We start from the raw sequence: 16,256 nt of genomic DNA on the forward strand, positions 1-16,256 counted from the left end.
ATGCATGTGATAATGTCTCCACCATGTCGTGTTAAACAAAGCGTATCCAACAAAAATGTTTGAAAATATTCGAAAAAAAATGGCCGTCTCTGGTGACATGACTCCAGGCTGGTGAGCGACCATCCCAAAGTGGGCAAGCTCTTCCCGTTCGGCGATAGGAAGCTCTCCTACAGCCAGCTCCTCCGAGACAGGGATCTCCGCTCTCATGGGCGCCGGGTGATGGAGACGGTTGGACAGGCAGTGGTCAGTCTCGGCGATCTGGACATACTCGTACCGACCGTCAGAGATCTAGGCCGGAGGCATGTCGGCTATGGGGTGACGAAACAGCATTTCGCGGTAAATACAAGAAGAACAGATCTAAAAGCAGCATGGGGCCATTTCTTTTTAACACCATTATGATCATGCAGCCTTGGTCGGTGATTCGAGAACGCTGATTAAAAACTGATCAGGTTGATTTCGTTACTAGTTTTAGTGTAGTGACAGCTTCAACTTGACGTACAAAGACGAATTATTAGTAAGCTTGTAAATGACAAAGATAGGATCCACAGTTACATTGATACCCAATATCTTGCGACTAACATAAGAAAGTATAAGATATTTTGCACTGGGTTATATTTTACGAATTAACTTTGCAATGTTAACCGTAATACTGTTATGAAGTAATGCCATTCAGCAGCATTTAAATGTTTTACTCGTTATTCTCGAAGCCCGTTGGCGGCGCCCTTGTGTACGCCATTCGTGAGGGCCTCGGAGGATCCTTCAGCGACGAGGTCAAGAACGCCTGGTTGGCGGTCTGGAGCCTCGTGGTCGACACCATGTCTGACGTGCTGCCGGACGAGCAGGAAGGGCCGCTGTCGACGACGCACAAAGATCTGGTGCAGGAGACGTGGAAAACTCTCTCGAAAGACCCAGAGAAACACGGCGCTGCGATGTTTGCCAAGTACGTTTCATTTCATGGACGGCGGAGGGTTTTCAAAAGTGTGTGTGTGGGGGGGGGGGGGGCACTTCCGGGTTTCATAAGCTAACAAGCACAAAAAAAGGGTCTCTAGCGCAAGAACATAACCTTACCGCGCTCACACTTCAAGATCTCTATCTATTTATTTTTAGTGCCACTTACGTACTTCCGGGTTAAAAAAAGTGTGTGTGTGTGTGTGTGTGGGGGGGGGGGGGCAAAGTGATTACACCTTATGTATTCCTTTGTATGATGCACAAAAAGTGGGGCCCCTCCGCCGGCCATGCATTTAACATAGAATGTCTATTGTGCATCACCGCTCAAGTCATGTTACCCAACGTACAACGTCCGAGATGATTTAATGATTTACATTTACACTCACGATAACTGTACGCTCGTGATTATGGAACGGTCCTATGACTAGTGCGGAAAAGAAAGAAGAAGATTCGAGTAAAGACGTGTCTACTGTTTTCATCTTCACATATGTACACGACCATAACACGGATTACGCAAATCACGTAACATATTGTGTCCAAGACTGATTATTCAGCGCATCTAAAAGCTCACCACAAGTGTTGAAATGTTTTCTGGAGGTTTCTGCACAGTACAGGAAGCATTGGGAGAAATGAGGGATAAGTGCTTCGCAGTTTTTCACATGACGATATTTGTGGGATGACTCTGAGGACAAATATCTAATTAATCTCACAATAATCTCACACTTTAAATGATATCAAAAAGTTTGTCTTCTAGGTAGAAAATATCGTGAAATAGCGAGTAGTCAGAGTTGATTTAAATGTTAAAAGTCTTCTTTTATAAATTCACTCCTCATGACATTCATATTAATATCGCAGTCATTTACTCATTACTTCTATTTCAAAATAGGCATTTTATATCATGTCTTCTAACGTTAGGCTCACAACGAGTCATCCATCCATTGGAAAGCTGTTTAATTTTGGCGGGCAAAACCTGACGTACGATCAGTTACTACGTCACAAGGACGTCAAGGCGCACGGGAAACGAGTGATGGAGACAGTCGGTCAGGCGGTGAATGGCTTGGACGACCTGGATCTACTCGTGCCGATCCTACAAGATCTAGCGCGACGACACGTGGGCTACAACGTGAAGAGGGAACAGTTCATTGTACGTCAAGTTGAGAACGACAAATATCTTTGTTAAGAATGGCATAAAGATAGATAATAGAAAGAAAAATAAACAAGAGTGATATCTAAAAAAAAATACATCCAGCTCCGATCAGGCATGTGGAAACAAGTATCGTAAATTTGTAGTTAATGTGCCATTGTTTGCCACGTTCAATTCTGCTCACGACTGCGTAATGATCGAGAAATGGCAGCATAACTTGATTATTTCGAGTTGCGCACTCGCTGGGTCACGCAGAAATCCAAATGTCGGTCTCAAAACTCCTATCTACATCGCTTATAATTCTATTTTCGTTTGCTGGAGGAGCCACCGAGGGTACATGTAATCTAGAAAGCGTTGAAGAGTGAAATTAGATCAGCAAATTTCCACCGTATTTCAACATGCTTGATACCAAGGAGATTCAAATTCTACTCTCTTGTCAGATTCCACATAGAACAGATGTATGAAGCAGTCAAGACAGACGTTCAAGAAGGCCTTGGATATTTTGTTATCTATACAAATGTTTTTATTGGCATAATCTTGAGACAATTTTCTCCGTATTAAACACACACACACACAAACACACAAACACACACACTCAAACACACACACCGGAAAATTAAAAAAAGAAACAGTCAAGGAAGATGAAACAAATAGGTGACACACGTACTTGTTTTCAGTATGCATTGTACCGCCAGCAACGTGGCCAATCTGCTGATTGGGGATGTGTCACCATTAATTTCACTTCACTCATGGAACAATAGTTTTTTTTTTACATCGGTAAATCAATAAGTTAACTTCCGGGGTAGATGACTGGATATCATAATTGTCATAACACTTGTGTTGAAGAAGATTGAATTGATTTTGTTGCTGAAATTAAATCAAGGAAACATGTTAAGAGGAATATTCTGGAGAAGATCATCCTTACCATTCCTTTTGCCGTGATGATGATCCCTTACCCCACGTGTCGTTTCAAAACCTTAGAATGTGAAATATTTTGTTTTTACCTCAGAAAAAAAAATTTGCAGAAGTAACATGGGACAGCTTTCACCGTATGGGAGAAACTATGAATAGTTGTGAGTCATTATACTCCTGTGTTTATCATTGAGATGAGTGGAATATTGTAATTATTGGTTGCAGTTGCACATTCATACTTGATTGTCTCTGATTTCACTGCTTATCTCTCTGCAGCCAGTTGGTGAAGCACTGATGCACGCCATTGAGAAAGGTCTCGGACCTTCTTTTTCGCCGGAAGTGCAAGAAGCGTGGTCGGCAGTCTTCAAGATCGTGGTAGACACCATGTCAATCTTGTTGCCGGAAGGACCAATCACAGCGAAGGTGAAGCAGCTGGTCCAGGCTTCCTGGTCGACACTCGGCTCCGATCTCGAGGGACACGGTGCCGTCATGTTTTCCAAGTGAGAGACTTGACTGACGCAGTCTGATAGGGTCTGATCTGGTTAGAACTGGTTTGAGGTGGTTTGTTGGTGGTTTCCACTGGATTGCTCTATGTTTATTTCATTTGAATCAATTTAGTTCGGATTCATTTGATTTTGCCTGATTTGAAATGGTTGGAACTTATTTGGGTTAGCTTGATTCAGTATTTACAGATTGGTGCTGCTTGGATTTGCAGTATACATATCATGGCATCGGCTATTACCATGTACTAAAAGGTTATGATGACACGATGAGTCTAGGGATGATCTCTTTCACCCTACAAATGTCCATCAATCTATCCCAGTTAAGAGGAACAACTCGTGATTATAAATTTCTCATTCAAATTCTGTCCCCTGCAATACATCTGCACGTATGACACTGGTTTGTCCCCCTGTATCGTACTACCCAGATTAGTGATTGACAATCCCCAAATCGGAAGGCTCTTCCCGTTCGGCCGAAAGAATCTGAGTCGTGACGAACTCCTCGTCAACCCAGATCTACGGGCTCACGGCAAGCGAATCATGGATACGGTGGGCGTGGCAGTGTCGGGGCTGGATGACCTCGAGCTCCTGGTACCGATCCTACAGGATCTTGGCAGGCGCCACGTCGGGTATGGCGTCACGAAGAGATACTTTAAGGTGAGTGGGCGAAAGGATTTCCAATCGTCACAAAGAATGTTTCATTCTTGCTCTCATCCGTATGATTTGAAAAGTTTGAAGACTTCATCTGAGAGACCAGTTTACTGACATTTACACGGTTCATGCATAGATCTAGAGCTAAGGATGTTCTTAACAACCAGAAATCTTAATGGAGTCTTGCTCGACACTCGTAGCAGCATCCAATCATGCCTGCGAAGTGGATTCCAATGACAACAGTTTTGCTATTGTAAATCGTGAATATCCTTTCACACTGATTGAGGGAAAAGAGAATATATCAATGACTATGTTTTGTTGTGGCTGTTATTGTTGTTATTGTTGTTGAATTGTTGTTGAAAACAAGATCCCCAATGCTTTTAGCATTTTCCAGCCACGTTGATTCACACTCACAGCTGCTGCCATGGCAACAGCCAGTTTGCTTTCATGTTGTGTGCTTGTTTCTATAAATAATATGGCCTTTGTTAGTGATGAAGTTAGTGCCATTCCATTTCTGTAAGTAATTAATGCTACAGGGGCCTTCCGTTCTACAGCAGCCAGCACGCCATTTCGGTACTGGTGGGCGTTTTATGTTTATGTCATTTGTGTCTAAACCGTTACATGGAGAGAACTCTGAGTAATGAGAAGTGATTTTCTGACGAGATTTTGCTGCTTTGTCTCTGAAACGATTGGAAAAATGCATTTCACAGGAGTTGCTCGAGGCAGCTATCCAGGATTTCCATCATGTAATCATTGTCCTCTTGTTACGTCAATGTACCGACCGGAAAAAGAGAGATTAGGAAAAATGGGTAGAGTTCATATTTTGTAAAATATGCCTGCGTTGGAAAGTGAAATGATGGTGCATTATATGCATTATGCAGCACCTAGTATGTTTATATCTCTCTTATATGAGGACAGCATCCTTCGAGAGCTCTACGATGTTCGAACGCATGAAATGTCGAAGAGCAATAAACGAGACTTTCGTGTTTGCATTCCATTGCTTTACTATAGACTTCCCCACAAAACTCGAAGCATTCCATTCAACTGAATATGTCGAGGTCTGCTATATAAGGCATACTCTATCAATCATGCTTTTACATAGAAATAGTGCACACTCTAGTTTGTCCAATTATTTTTCTTTAGTTGCATGATGACAATTTCTCGCTACGCTTTAATAAATATATTAAGTGGAGTTCACGCTTGATAAATGGCAGTAATGTTGTTAATATTGGGGTTATGAAAATTAGTGATAATACTAAATATCGTGTAGAATTCTGGACAGCTTATAGCATATTTTTGTCAATTTTAGTTCAAAGTATTGCTAGACACATACTTGTGTTGCATGCTATTCAGTATAAGACTATCGAGAGTTTAAAAAGCCGGCTTTTCACTTAAGTCTGAGATCAAGACGTACCCATCATACATTCATCATGTTTATAGATATTCGATCTCCTCAGTCGTGGTGAACACTCTCAGCCTATAAACGCATCTGCATTTCAAAAGAGTCTTCTTTAGATGGATTTCTGGTTGCGGAATGCCAAACAAGTTTTTATGAGCCGTAAACGCCAGAATGTGTTTACTGCTGCGTCGCTTCTGTTTGTCATTTTATTCATGTTTTATGTGGGAGACAAAACGCAGGAGTGGAAGAAGATAATACATTCACGATCATTTTGTATGTTTGTGTGTGCTGTAAACGTCAAGTAGAATTCCGGTTCGACATTAATATGTCTAAACATAAGCAGACAACAAGAAACCTTGACGTACGACATTGTAACAAATTTTAGGGTTTTTTTTAACGTGTTTACTGTCACGCGAGTATGGTGATTATCCGTTTTCCTCTGAAACATCAACATTGGTTGATGGGTGATTTAGTGATGCCCCAGCAAGGCTTTCTGCTGTGGTCGTCTGTATTTTGACCAGGTATTGCGCGCGCTCTCCTGAGCAGGTTCGTTTCTAAGCATTGTCACAGCAAGGAGTTATCAGACATAACTCCTTGGTCACAGGAACCATTCCTCATGGGAATAGGGTCCACGTATGGCTCTACTGGTAATTACATTCAAAGAAAAAACGGGTGAATTATTGTGATATCAACAAATAACGTCTCCGCTTTGCCGTAATTGGCCATAGTGTGTAGAAGTGTAAAACATGTCACGTTTATGCAATCAGATGAGATATGAGGCATTCGAAAGGAAATCTCAACAAAATAATGTTTAGATTTCTCGAAATTTCGAAATTTCGACGAGGTGTGTGTGTGTGGGGGGGGGGTACTGTTATCAAAATCTTTTTCTTCTACCATGGGCATACTACATTTAAAAGGATGTGGCATAAACTTTATTCAAGAGATGTGGTTTATTGGACAAGACGCTTCAGCAAGAGGTTTTGTCTTCGAATTCTGAATTCTGTTTAAACATTGTGCCCCTCTTAACCTTTGTTTATTAATTAGTATTTGCAAATGGTGGCACATTGATAATGCCAAGGCCCTAATGGAGACTAGTGCCCATGTTGAAGGACCTTCTCTGCATAGATAAGACAATGTCGTTTATCATTGTTGTTGTAGTTGTTATGGTGATGATGATGATGATGATGAGTCTGATGATTATAATTCTCATTGTTGTTGTTATCATTATTATTATTATTATTATCATCATCATATTTTGAGCTACCATTATCATTCAATTCTGATTACTAACATCATCATTATCAATATCATTACTGGTACCGATACTGTTATCATCATTATCGTTTGTGTTAATTTCCTTATCGTCGGTATTGCCATCAATAACATTTCTCATTTGCAGCCAGTTGGGGAAGCGCTGATGTACGCTATCAAGCAAGGGCTGGGCAGTCAGTTCACGGCAGAGCTTGAGATGGCCTGGCTGTCCGTGTTCAAGGTAGTCACAGATACAATGTCTGAGTTTCTGCCAGACGGCCGGCTGACGAAAGAGCAAAAGAATCTGGTCAAGAAGTCCTGGAGGGCCGTATCTCCGGAGATGAGCAGACACGGGGCCATTCTCTTTGCAACGTAAGTCTGGGCTCGTCGCTAACCCTCTCCGGGTCACAATCTCAAAATGGTTCCATGACATTTGCTCCTGCGACAACTTGCTCCCATGAAATATCTGCATGCTAAGCCAAACACTGCCAAACGTGAATTCTACCCGCAAACATAACCCGAATCCTAATCCTAATCCTTACATCATAACTAAAACTAACCCCAGCGCAAAATTTGCTGACAGACTTGTGGCTCTCAATCTCAGATCGTTTCGCTGAGAACCATGTGAATCATTTCTTAAATTTCAAATAAGAAATAAATAAGTCGCAAAAGAGGATCCGATTAGACTGTTTTGATCAGCCAGATATACTCATAACGATTAAAAAAAAAATCAAACAACGACGCCAAGTGTGCACTTTTCCATTTGCCTCCACCAATTAAGGTTAGTCACCGACTACCCCGAGATAGGCTCCGCGTTCCCGTTCGGGCGAGGAGACCTGTCATATAAGGAACTTTTGGCGGACCACAGGCTGAAGGCTCACGGTTTGCAGGTGATGAAGACGATCGGTACCGCCATCAAGGAACTGGAAAATACCGATCGACTGGTATCGATACTCAAGGAACTGGGAAAGAGGCATGACGGGTACGGCGTGAAGAAGGAGTACTTTGCAGTGAGTAATCACCTCCCTCTGGTTCTTTTCCTCTGATTTTTTAAAATAATTTCCAATAGGTTGTAGTAATGTGGTTTAACTTTTGCTTTGTTTCAGCAAACAAAAAGAGTCTGGATTTGACTTTTCTTTTTACCATACAACGAGCCGGGATAGAAACCGCTCCCGCCATGGCAGTAACACTCGTCCTTACAACAGTAGTAATAATAAAAGAAATTGATGTGTCCACGAGATGAAACATTATTTTGCCCCTTCCCACCCCCCCCCCCCCACAAGAAAAGTTACATTATGTTTTTGTTTGGGAAAACCCCCAAATCTGGTATATCTTTTAGTGATATGGGGCATTTTTCATACAAAAAATAGGGCACTTGTCCTATGTGCTCCCTCATAAGTTTCAAACCGTGAAAATAAAAAAAAGCAGACACTGGAGGATTCATTCATTGCATTAGTTTGATCTGAAACAAAAATACAATTGCAATAAGACGTTTGAATACATATACTTGGACGAAATTAATTGTAATCAACGTGTGTATTAAGGTGTAATAACGGTGTTATTAAATGCCTTATTGCAATTCATTTTGTTTAGTATATATATATATATATATAATATTTCTCCTCAGTTTAAGATTTAAGGGCCTGAACGGTACTGGTTAAAGTGAGGATTCAAGTTTATAACATTTTTGGTGAGATAATGAGAAACCTCTTATGAAATATGAAAGAAAATGTAATTTCAAAAAGAGGGATTCAACATTTATTTGATGAAAGTTGTCCTTGAAATGGCTCAAATATCAAAGAAAAAAGCGAACCTTATAAGAATTGACAGGCCACGACTTTTATCAGTATCTCTTTGTTTTTCCTTGTTATTAGATATCTCAGTCATTTCAAAACCGATTTTCATCAAATAAACTTTTGATTTCCCTTAGAATTGTATGCTCTTTAACATTTCATAGAGTGGCTATCTCCCAAAACGTTGCAAGCTGAATCCTGACCTCAACCAGTACTGTACAGTCTTTTTTAATACCAGATGTGACAATGTTTATGATATCAAAAGTACTAATTTTGGTAATATACAGTAACTGTCTTGTTTGTAAGGAATTTGGACAAAAATTGCTCTCTTGATTACCTGTGGAATACTCTTATACTGTCCTAAAATGAGACTTTAATACAAAACAAGTTTTGTCAAAACTCTTAATGTTGGGGTAGGGATGCTTGCCTCAAGAAGAAAAAAACCTGTTATACCCCTTGTCATAAATTTGATAAGACATTCAAACCATGATATTAGAAAAAACGCACACTCACACTCATTTGTCATTATACTATGTGTGTGTGTGTGTGTGTGTGTGTGTGTGTGAGGATACTAAAAGAATTTATCTCATCGCTTTTACTATATATGGTACCCTTTTCCTCTGCCCTTTCCTCTTCCTTGAAATGCAAATAAAATGATAGATAATGAAAGTACGTTACGTAGCTCGTATACACGTTGTTCCTTTTTACACCATTATGATGTATACAAAGGAAAATGAAAGCCCACGTGTTTATGATGGCAATATTTAAAAGATTACAAAGCTTTTTAAACGTGAAGCTTTGTGTCAAACCTCGATAAAGAGGATAGGATGCAAAGCGAATGAAAGTAGGCAATATTTAAAAGATTACACAGCTTTTTTCAATGTGAAGCTTTCTGCCAAACCTCTATAAAGAGGATTAGATGCTCATCGAATGAAAGTAGGTCCTATATCTTCATAAGGAAAAGTGCGTTAACTACAATATCGAGACACACGCATAAAGTGACTGTAGTATACTTACTGGTATAGCCTAAGGCCGGGCATTCCGGACTGGCGCCACCCAGCTTTGTTTACACTTTTGTAACTCACTGCCCATCCCTGAAACACAAAACCGCGATGTGCGTTCCGTTGTACTCTAGGGCTTCTACGTCCATCATAAGGCTTCTGCTTTCTTAACCAATACGGCTTCCCTATCTGCACAGTTTTAGCTAATCAGGCGTGAAACGTGTATGCTTTCTTCGAAATGGACAAGGACTTTTAATTCTCTCATATCACACAAACACACACACACACACACACACACACACACACACACACACATATATATATATATATATATATATTTGTCTTATATAAGTTTTCAAAGAAGAATGGGTAAAGTAGATAGAGACAGAGAGAGTAAGAGTCTAGAAGAGAGATACACACAGATACGGAATGGAAAGATATATGGAAGGGGAGAAAGTGGGGCATACGGGGGCTGAAATGCATACAGAGAAATGCAGGGACACTGCATTATACACGAGCATGTACAGCATAACAGGAGAGATCAAAAGAAGCAAGCCACAGAGGAAGAGGCGTTAAATCTTCAGGCTTATCGATAAATATTAATAAATGCCAAAATAATGAAAGCTTAACCCTAATCAGGCTGGGCTTTTTTGGCTATGTGATATCTGGGGGGGGGGGGGGCGGATTCCGCTCCCCCTTCAGATCTCGCCTATTGAACGCGTGATCGCGCCGAAAATCGGCACACGCGACGCCCGCGACGTATACTATCAAAATGTATGGTTGCTTTCTCCGAAAAATTTTTCTTATATTTTATAGTAATTAATTATTGTAAATTATGCATAAAATCAGTTTTGGGCTCTAAATCACTTATTAATGCTCTAATTAAGCTAATTTCTTTTTAAAAATGTTTCTTGTATCATTCTCCTGAGAAATAGGATAAAAAAAAATCTGTATCGAAATTAATTTCTTATGTATTTGATTGTTTTTTGAATTTCTTATGTATTTCTTTGTTTTTCGACCTTTTGTTTTTGTCTGTTTTTTTTGGCCAAAATTTGTCACAGACATTTTTCGAAGCTTTATTATGCTAAAATAAATTAATTTCGTCCATTCTAAGTCAAGATATGAATTTTTATGTGAATTAATTGAAAAAACACAATTTGCATTGGATTTGTACACAAAATCACGTTTTGGAGCAATTTTGGGGTTGACAAATTTTTTTCGAACGGGCGTCGCGTCAAAACGGTAAGCGCGGGCGCAACAATTTTGGTCTCAAAAGTTGCACAATACTTGAAACAAAAAAGTCATGAAACATCGCGGCGGGAGCTTATCGCGCTGCGAAGATATTGCGCGAAACGTCGAGGGGGGGGGGGGGCGGATTCCGCCCCCCGCCCCCAGCCTGATTAGGGTTAAACACCACTAGCTAGGTATCTCATAATACCATCTTTTCATTCGTTGAATGATTCTCATTTGCAAACACTGAAGCCAGTTGGACGGTCTTTGATCAAAACCATCGAAGGCGCCCTCGGTAATGCTTTCGACGAAGAAGTGAAAGATGCTTGGATGGCTCTCTACCAACAGGTGGAAGAAACCATGTCCGAAGGGCTCGTCGAAAAAGACGACGGGCCGCTCACTGTTGCGCAACAGAATCTCGTGCAGACATCGTGGAGGACATTGTCGAGAGACCCTGCGCGGCATGGTGCCGTCATGTTTGCCAAGTAAACTATTTCGTTGCATAATCCATTCATAATCTACGATTCATTTGGATCGTCGTCACTGTATTCAGGACAATCATTATAGACTACAAGACGCAAATGAAAGCATACAAAAGACATCTTATTTAATGGATTAAATATCACTCATCGATCAATATTCGAAATATTGTACAATGAGTTTACAACAAGATTGTATATCTTATATCTTATGTAAGAATACCCACACCAAACGTAATTCTCCGAGCCGATTTTCTTCGGGTTCAAACCATGGTGCTCACTTTCATACTTTTTTATTTGTTTATTTGTTTGTTTGTTTGTTTGTTTCACTTTCCCTCTGAAAAGAAGGCTTATTGAGAGGCCGACGTTCTTTTAAAAATGTAGTGGGTAATAACAGACAATTATAAGGTTCGAAGAGGATACAATGATTAGAAATAAAATTATCATTTCTTGGTTGCAAATCTCACAGATTGGTAACAGCTCATCAAGAAATCGGAAGATTGTTTCCGTTTGGGGAGAAAGGGCTGACCTATGACCAGCTCCTGAATGATCCGGATGTGAGGTCACACGGACGACGGGTGATGGACACGGTAGGTCATGCTGTTAATGGGTTGGACGACCTGGATCTATTAGTACCAATCCTGCAGGATCTAGCCAGGAGACACGTGGGTTACAAAGTCACAAAAAGCCATTTTAAGGTGAGTGAGTCCATACGTTTTCAGTAGTTATTCAGCATTTATACAACTATCAAAGTCCTAAACTATTTAAGTAGGATATAGCCAGAGATTCAGTTTCTACCTACTTGCATTTTGAGCATAAGAACGGACAAGGCTCGATCTCACAGATTTTAAACTTTCCGTTCCCATTTGTATAACTTTGTACGAGCTAGCTTCAGTGGTCGAAAAACAGACACATGTACTTCTGAGCGATGACCGTGTCTGAGCAGGTGAGAGTTCAGCTAGAAAAATTACAATACCAGCTCAACAAATGGCTTTCAAATCCTAGTCCGAGTTGAGCAGATCATAAAACAGCAAACAAAAACTTTAACTGAAAAAGGCTGAATGAGTTATACGTGGAATCGCGCTTACTCAGCCATCTTCTTCTTCTTCTTCTTTTTTTTTTTTGAAAGATAACATAATTACTGTATGGCAGAACATGAAATTTGCTTGATCAGAAGAGTTTTGTATCAGTCCTTCAAAAGCTGAATTCTAGTCGTAGGAGTCTTCTCTTAGTTACTTTTATTCCACACCTGCGTTGCCGTTGTTCTTAGATTTTATTACAACGCATCCATATCAGTCTTGATGACGAAACATAATCTTGGCTAAACACACAAATTGCTTTTTTTTTAAGTGAGGGAGGATGCAATCCCGTGCCAATACAAGAAGTTGTGCGTCCAAATACTGACGATTTAACATCATCAAACTTATATTTAAACATAATATCTCAAAGAAAATTCTAAAGAAAGTATTTTTTTTCTAAATACTAGATATACTGATGACTTGAAAATATAAGCGTTTGTACGTAATGGAGTGTATGATTGCGATGTCTCCCATAGCAACAATCGGCTTTTTTTTAGCCTCTTTCAAGAGTCTCCGGAAAGTCTCTACTATGTTCCATGCTAAGGTCGTCAAGCTCTACGGTATTGAGAGCCTTACATTGCCCAACGGTTGTTTCTCCTAGTGGCCTCGAAATTAAGCCGTCTGCTAATCCTTGAAACATTAAAATCGATGCATACTTGCGTAAGCAGTGTAGAGTTTTTATTCATTTAACGCCTCTCCTTGTCTTCGACGCAATGGGCGTGAATACATCATTGTAATCAGCAAGTGTTTCCCACTTGCAGCCTGTGGGCGAGGCGCTGATGCATGCCATTCAGCAGGGACTCGGGAGCTCCTTCGATGACAGGACCGAAACCGCCTGGAGAGCTGTCTTCAAGATCGTCGTAGATACAATGTCTGAAATACTTCCCGAATCGACGGATCAGGGTCCTCTTACCCAGGACCAAAAGAGGCTAGTCCAGACTACTTGGGCAAGACTGTCGTCTGAACCAGCGAAACATGGCGCTGTCATGTTTGCAAAGTGAGTATTACTTCATCTGTGTAACTATTAACAACTCGCGCCTTTTATTTTGACACCACTGTGGTCATTACAAAGAGCAAATACTCTATGCACTTCTAAACTTCTAAATCGCACTTGTACACTGGTAAAAGACTGTTAGTTCTGTCAATGTAAGATACAAAATATTCATAATTGTCACAATGACCTCCCAGGCAATCTAGATCTTTTAATATCTCATCGATATTTGTCGTCAAATGTGCTAGAAAGCATAAGTTAATTGCTGCACGTACGGATGTTCGTGACATTTTTCTGTTACTGTTGATTGATAGACTCACAACAGATCATCCGGATGTCGGAAGGTTATTTCCGTTTGGGGACAAAGGTCTGACCTACGACCAGCTCCTGAATGACCCGGATGTGAGGGCACACGGACGACGGGTGATGGACACTGTGGGTCATGCTGTTAATGGGTTGGACGACCTGGATCTATTAGTACCAATCCTGCAGGATCTAGCCAGGAGGCACGTGGGTTACAGCGTCACAAAGGGCCACTTTCAGGTTAGCATGGCTTGATCGCGCTTAAGACTTCACTGAGCCCATAATCAAAAGCAATCCCCAAATCATATACGAACAACTCCTTTTCTGCGAAATTAATAAAACCAAATTTCCGTTAATCCGCGTGCATATGATTCCATTTTCCCATGACTGTGATCCAGTTGTAAATGTCTGAAGACCTCATCTCTTATAAATCACAAAAAATCTATATTCTTCGAGGACTGTATTTCTTTTAAACAATGCGAACTCGTCCCAAGGTGGAATGTGAATTTCTAGTGTCCGTGATTTCGATTGAACCAATGCCACTCTTTCTCACTTTGTCCTGTCGCAAAAATAGAAATCTCGAGTTATCATTTTGGAATATCTGCTATAGAATGGTTCTACAACATCATTGCAAAATACAATCATCATGGGGCACGTAAGCAGCAGACACACCTCAATTACACAAAGTTGATATTTCATCCTTAAGTGTCAGCTATCATTTCTTGACATGCAAATATCATCTTGGCAAATCATATCAAAAGCCGATAGACGTGTAATGTCATGAGTCCTATAAAGACAACAAATGATTATATTTAAAAGCCCCCTCACACCTGAGCGAATGTAGGGGGACGAAGGGGGACGAATGGGAAAAACGCACGAAATGCGCGCGAATTCAACGATTCCAAATAAAATTGCCTTCAAATCATCCGATTATAAACTAAAGTAAAATATGATTAACGAACGGTAAGCGAAGGATAGCGATTTTCGGTTCACTTCTTTGAGTAAATTGCGGCCGAAGGCGAGCGAAGGGTTGATATGACCCGATAACACGAACGAACAATGAGCAATGGTTTGATATGGCGTGCGATTGGAAACGAAGACAAAAGAATATAGATCAGACGTTCTCGTACGTGTGTGTGCGCTCCTCGGGGAGTATAAAAGCGACCAGGTCAGTCCAGATTTCAGTGCAGCCAGAGAAATCATCTACGTAACATTTACATTTAAAGGACGTCAAAGATAAACAGTAAAATCAGCCGGAAGATTCCAGTATTTTTGGCATTGTAAACATTAATGTTTTTTTTCGCAAAAATTGTGCTAGTACGTGGAAGGTGATGTTATCACGATGACGAGTTGGGTAGATATGAAAAGAGTTATTTCTTATGAACATAAGTGCAAAAATGTCAGAAAGCTCATCAATTGAAAATTTATACATAAAAATACCAACATTATAATGAAACGAATTTTTACATAGTTTGTATTTTTTGCAAGAGATTTTAAAAAGTACAGTTATGAATATTTTATGATAATCAGTGGCACATAAATCTGTAACGCTGGATGCATCTGGAAGGGATATAGGTTAGGGCGGTCCGCGGACTACAGTTATTTAGTTAACTTGCCCAACGCCTGGCAGCCCTGTCAGGTGCATTCAGTGTTACGGTATTTTTGTGTTATTGTATTGATTGATTGTTTTGAGCTTTGTAATTGATTATGTATTGCATGTTTTCTGCCAAAATTGATAATAATAATAATAATAAAATCAATCAATCAGTTTCAGATTTTTGCTTCTACACAAAAGATCATTTGTGTGAAATAAATATCCAATATTGTTAATTATTCTTAAAGCACGTTTTTTAAGAAGAAAAAAGGTATCAAGTAAAAACTGAAATGAAGTGCCCCAATTGCTATCATTTTAGCAAAAAAATAAATATTGAAACAGTAACAATGGAGGTGAGGTGATAACAAATCTGACGTACCCCTAAATTGACTCGACCTACCCCCTTTCCCCTATTGTATCATACCTACCACCAACATCGCACCAGATAAATTTGTAGTCACTGTCCACTATAGCCAACAGGATTATACTAAAAAGCCCTTGTAGTTGCAGCATAGCGAGCCGGACAGAGGAGGCTTTCTGATGGCCACATGCTTGCCATCAATAGCTGCCACACAGTGGGGAAAATTCCACCGCTTGTAGAATCCACCTCCAGCAAGTTGTTTCCATCCATCAGGGGTTGAAGGGGCTGTCATGACTTTATCTGCATACTCGTCACATATGGTCTGACACACTTCCCTGGCCACTACAGATAGGGCGTTTTCAGGCACCCTCCACCCATACTGCATGTCGGAGTACTTGGTACCAGACACAAGATGACGGAGAGTAGCTGCCAAATTGAGACCTTCTTCCAGCGGCTCCCTGTACCAGGTGTACTGCCTCCTGATTCTTCCTCTGACCCTCTCCAGGATTTCATCGTAGAGTTCAGGGGGCATGCAGAGAAATTTCTTGAAAGTCGAAGGGTCTTCTCTTCGGAGCTCAACCAACAGCTGGTCGTAGATTCCAAAAGCCCTTCTTCTGGCA

At 40.4% G+C, this 16,256-nt stretch overlaps 1 protein-coding gene across 1 annotated transcript in view; it reads left to right on the top strand.

Annotated features, from left to right (window-relative positions):
• Window positions 1-16,256, top strand: part of LOC139736589 (uncharacterized) — a 48,284-nt gene that overhangs the window by 16,849 nt on the left and 15,179 nt on the right. The window contains exons 6-16 of the mRNA XM_071647335.1: window positions 108-336; window positions 708-940; window positions 1,864-2,092; window positions 3,281-3,504; window positions 3,933-4,161; window positions 6,954-7,177; window positions 7,587-7,815; window positions 11,082-11,314; window positions 11,778-12,006; window positions 13,149-13,384; window positions 13,693-13,921. Of these exons, the coding sequence (XP_071503436.1) occupies window positions 108-336; window positions 708-940; window positions 1,864-2,092; window positions 3,281-3,504; window positions 3,933-4,161; window positions 6,954-7,177; window positions 7,587-7,815; window positions 11,082-11,314; window positions 11,778-12,006; window positions 13,149-13,384; window positions 13,693-13,921 (2,524 nt within the window). The remainder of the gene's footprint in view (window positions 1-107; window positions 337-707; window positions 941-1,863; window positions 2,093-3,280; window positions 3,505-3,932; window positions 4,162-6,953; window positions 7,178-7,586; window positions 7,816-11,081; window positions 11,315-11,777; window positions 12,007-13,148; window positions 13,385-13,692; window positions 13,922-16,256) is intronic.

The sequence above is a fragment of the Diadema antillarum genome, unplaced genomic scaffold (genome assembly GCF_040938485.1).
Source record: "Diadema antillarum isolate AM-2024a unplaced genomic scaffold, OU_Dant_1.0 seq00000657_RagTag, whole genome shotgun sequence".
Lineage (NCBI taxonomy): Eukaryota > Metazoa > Echinodermata > Echinoidea > Diadematoida > Diadematidae > Diadema > Diadema antillarum.